Here is a 4385-nt window from a genome sequence, read left to right as displayed (position 1 = left end):
GGTTAGTAGATCGGCTTTATTCCTGCAGCAATACGTAGAGGAGATAAACGACAACAGCTATGTATCTAATTCAGATATGAAAGACAAGCAAGGTCTGGGGCAGCTCAGGAATGCTTCTGTTGGAAAGGAGTCAGCGGGAGGAGCTAAAGAGATGTTGAGATCGGGCTGCAACTTGGCGTCCTCTGGTGCTTGGTGCCCCCCAAGGAATGGCCTGGTGAAACTGAATACTGATACCTCTTTTTTGGCTGACAGTGGGCAAGCATGTATTGGTGCAGTAGCTCGTGACCACAGGGGCCTGGTGCTCTTCTCGCAGTCTAAAAGCATCGAGTGTTGCTCGTCGGTTGAGGAAGCAGAGGCCCGAGCTTTGTTGTCGGGGCTCCAATCTTTAGCGGCACTGTTCAGAGGGCCCATCATCGCGGAAACTGACTGCTCCTTCTTAGCAAAAGAAATCCAATCTGATGCCAGTAACCGCTCTGCCTGTTTTTCGGTCATACACGATGCCAAGATTGAACTATCAAAATTCATGCTCGGGTGGACTATGTTAACAGGAATCAGAACAATTTGGCTGACTGCTTGGCGGCCCGGGCGAGAAAAAAGGGAGACGCGTACAAAGTTGCGGGTGTCCCGGATGATTTAGTGGAAGAGCTGAGAGCCGACTTGGAAGCGGCCCAAGAGTAATGGAGTGTTACTCTTTTTCCTCAAAAGAAAGAAAGAAAGAAATTCACCATTTTCGTTGTTTTACTTCGTTGCTGAAGGAAGACTTGCTTTTCAAAGTTCAGCTCCACTATTATTTATATGTTCTTTTAGTCGCCGCTGGATCTTTTACACAGAAAAGAAACCATACACATCAGCACTCTGTTCTCTCTTTGTTCTCTGTCTTGGTGTTGTGTCAGCGATCTCTTACTTAACCGAATTCCGATGTTACGTGTTCACGAGCAGTATGAATCAGGAAAGCAAGCACTATGCAGGCATGTTTATTTTTTAGTCCAAACAAGCGAATGCATATATAGTCATGTGACTCAATAAAATACAACCACGCTTCGTTTTAGAAAAGAAGAAAGATACAAACCACGCTAGCTGAGCTGACACAGCCGCAGCTTACACAACACAAAGTTCATCGAACAGCGCATTACAGGCAAATATAATAATAATAATTGAAGTAATCAAGCAGAAACGTTCGTTGCATACACGCCATTGGAATCAAACGCCCGAGAGGATGAAGAGACCGCTGCTGCTCATATGGATTACGATGGAGCCATTGGGATTTGTCCCTCCTGTGATGGTTGGATCCCAAGCAGAGAGAGATCGACTGGCCATCTGTCTATTGGTGTCCACCAGCTTCCTCTATCTCCAGTGCCACATTTGTTCCGCCGGAGGTACTCTGCAGCACATGATGTAAGCATTATGCACAAGGAAAATTATACTCCTAGTAAGAGTTAATACTAGCACTACAGTATATATATGGTAAAGTAATTACCGGTTGCGATGTAGCTTGTGTTGGCGCACTTGGTCCGGGGAGGTCGGGCTCCGCCATCATACCTAATGACAATGAGAGGGGCTTGACCGACGTCGGCATCCAGGGATCATCATGGTCGAATTCAAAGGCATAGAGCGGCCGGAGATGGACTGATGCTGGCACTGGCAAGTGTACGCTCGGCCTGACTCTCACACGGCCTGTCAACGACGCTGGCTGTGGGGGTACAGGAAGTAAACCGGACGGTGAGAGCTCGACCTTCTCTCCCACATCGCCAAGCTGCTGATGCATCATGAGGTATCCAATCATGGTCAGAAGCTCCACTCCTCCGTTGCCGAGTTGCTGCGCATGCTCCTCAAAGGGGCACTTACCGGCTGCATAGATGAGCAGCCTCGCCGACACCTCCTTCAAATCCTTGAGGGTTTCCACGGAAGCAGGTGTGTCTCTGAAGGGAGAGCTTCCTACCAGTACAGTATTTGCATATTTGTCTAACACTTCTGCCTTTTTCAAGTTGTTATGATTGTCTCTGACCCATTCCGAGAAGAGGGGCTCAAAATCTCGAGCAACACTGCTTACCGGCAACATTGAAGGGCAAACTGACATAAGGTACATGAGGTAATTTGATAGCTTCCTGCATTCTGCCACAAGTAATGACATCTCGCCAACAACGCCACCCCCTCCCAACGAGTATGTGCTTAAATGCAACTCTGTCCATATATGTAGACGGAAAATAGTATGCTCAAAGGGTAGATTTAGCAAATCTTTCAGCTCCTGGCCAAGATTTAACTGCCGGGATCTCCCCCCCAGAATGATTTGGGTCAGTGCCGAGCAATCCCAAGGTATAGATGATGATCGACATGTCCTCCACGTGCTTGATATGCCAAAAGTTTCTCCAGTGCTTCTCCAAACCCAATGCTTCGTAGACCTCGGAGATGAACTTTGACATGGATTTCTTGGACATGGAATAGTCTGCAAGGTTGAATTGACCCATGTACGTATTTGACATTGGCAAGAGTTGAGCAAGACAACATAATATGAGTTGAGTAAGACAACATAATATGTGGGACACCCAACTGAAAAATGTGCCCTGGTTGAAGCGTGCCCTTGTCCAGGGAGATGCTATCACCATCAAGATAGAAAGAACTTCCATATAGATGGACGCTAAGAACAACTGATAGGTGAGGAAAGGATTTCTTCCTTCTTGGCCATTCATATGGTGATTTTCCAATAATAGCACAAACGCCGCCACCATGGCTATCAGGGCGATGCAACGGAGCATGATGCCGGTACGGCTATGCAGAACCATGGTTTTGGTGTATAGCATATCATATATCATGCCGAGCTCCGTCAGTATGATCTTGAGCTTCCTTTCTGTTGACTCAGTGCCTGCAAAAGCACTCAGCACCTCAATCTCAGCCCTATTTCCCAGCTGTAACAGTGTCCGTCCAACAAGCAGTCCTCTGCCGCTAAGCGCCGAGTTAAGAGCACAAGATGCCACGACATCACCAGATTGAGCTTGAGCTGGGGAATTTGGATCTTCATTCTTCATGCGGCAATCAAGGCTGTCTCGGCTTCCTTTCTTGAGCGCCCATATCCTCTCCCAGTACTTGATTATCCCAGCAACAAATAGGGGCACCGCTACTATTATCAACTGAGAGTCAAGTAAGTCGAACGACTTCCAAAATACATACAGGGCTAGACCAAGTTGGAACATGAGGTTTATCAATTGCCTCGTCCATAAATTGTTGTCCTCAATGGAGAATGCGGTGATACTGTCCGGGCCTCCGAGGTGAAGGAGGAGAAAAGGTGGCCAGAGGAAGGGCAACGTCAGGGCTTGAAGATGCTCAAATGACTCGAGGCTTCTTAGTTTGTACTTGTCCTCGTACTGGGAAAAGAGGCCAATGGCAGAGGCGGCAACAGCGTATGACGCCAAATAAGCCAACCACACAAAGAACCTCGCCCAACCGACTCTGCGCCGCCAGAAGACACCCACGATTAGCAGGAAGAGTTGCAGCTCGAGGCTGATGAGTACCATTATCTGAACTTCCCGCTCATTCCATATTCTTGTCCAACTAGAACATAAATGCGCGTGTTGCCGGCTTGCCGCGCCCTGTCCCTAATGGTCAATAGAAATATGACCAAAAAAGATGAAGTGATATTCCAGGTATAGGTGTATGCCATACGAAGAGAAAAATCAATAGAAATGGTATTTCAAGTATAAGTATTACCGACAAAATACAATGAGTATGTCAAGGATTTTTCTGTGCTCTGAAATAGTTCATTACATTTTTCCTGAATAGTTAATAATTGAAGATTTCCTTTCTATAATGGAAGATTTCCTTTCTGAAAATTTTCATGACTTTAGTTTTTATTTGTCAAGGTGAACATATATCCTCCATACTGGATCATGCATGCACTTTATTTTTATGAATCAGTTTTATAATGAGCAGCATTGATCAGTTTATCTGCACGTCATAGCAAGTCACACTAAAATTTCAGCACCAAAACAACGAAGAGCGTGTCAAACTACATCCTTTTGGCACAGAAAAGTAACAAAAAGTTTAGTGCTGCTTACACATAGTTTCAGCTGAAAGATTATTGTCCACTGTGACAAATAAACACACCAATTACAATTAGTAAGCATTACATACACACAAAATTTATGTAAGCATGACGAAATATATGCACATAACAACTATTTTACATTAACAATATCTCCAAGCTCTTGATTGTGCCAATAATTTTCCAGTGGAATCTTACTGGTTGACTAAAGAAATCGATAGACGTGCAAGCTTGAGATTTCCTCCAGTAAGCAGTGTACCTAAGTGTGCCGAGTGGAAGCGTTTCCCCATTTTCAATAGGAACACCCTACATGTGAGGCACAAAAATGGAAGATCAGACAAAAAGAAGA

At 45.4% G+C, this 4385-nt stretch overlaps 1 protein-coding gene across 1 annotated transcript; it reads right to left on the bottom strand.

The window, feature by feature from the left end:
• Positions 1-877: 877 nt before the first annotated feature.
• LOC123042703 (uncharacterized) lies at positions 878-2269 on the bottom strand. Its single transcript, XM_044465101.1, has 2 exons — positions 1478-2269; positions 878-1381 (listed from the first exon to the last, which is right to left on the bottom strand). The coding sequence occupies exons 1-2, from the start codon at positions 2129-2131 to the stop codon at positions 1322-1324; spliced, it is 714 nt and encodes a 237-aa protein (XP_044321036.1). The 5' UTR covers positions 2132-2269; the 3' UTR covers positions 878-1321.
• Positions 2270-4385: the final 2116 nt, after the last annotated feature.

The sequence above is a fragment of the Triticum aestivum genome, chromosome 2B, assembly GCF_018294505.1.
Source record: "Triticum aestivum cultivar Chinese Spring chromosome 2B, IWGSC CS RefSeq v2.1, whole genome shotgun sequence".
Lineage (NCBI taxonomy): Eukaryota > Viridiplantae > Streptophyta > Magnoliopsida > Poales > Poaceae > Triticum > Triticum aestivum.
This window is presented reverse-complemented; position numbering and strand designations above follow the sequence as displayed.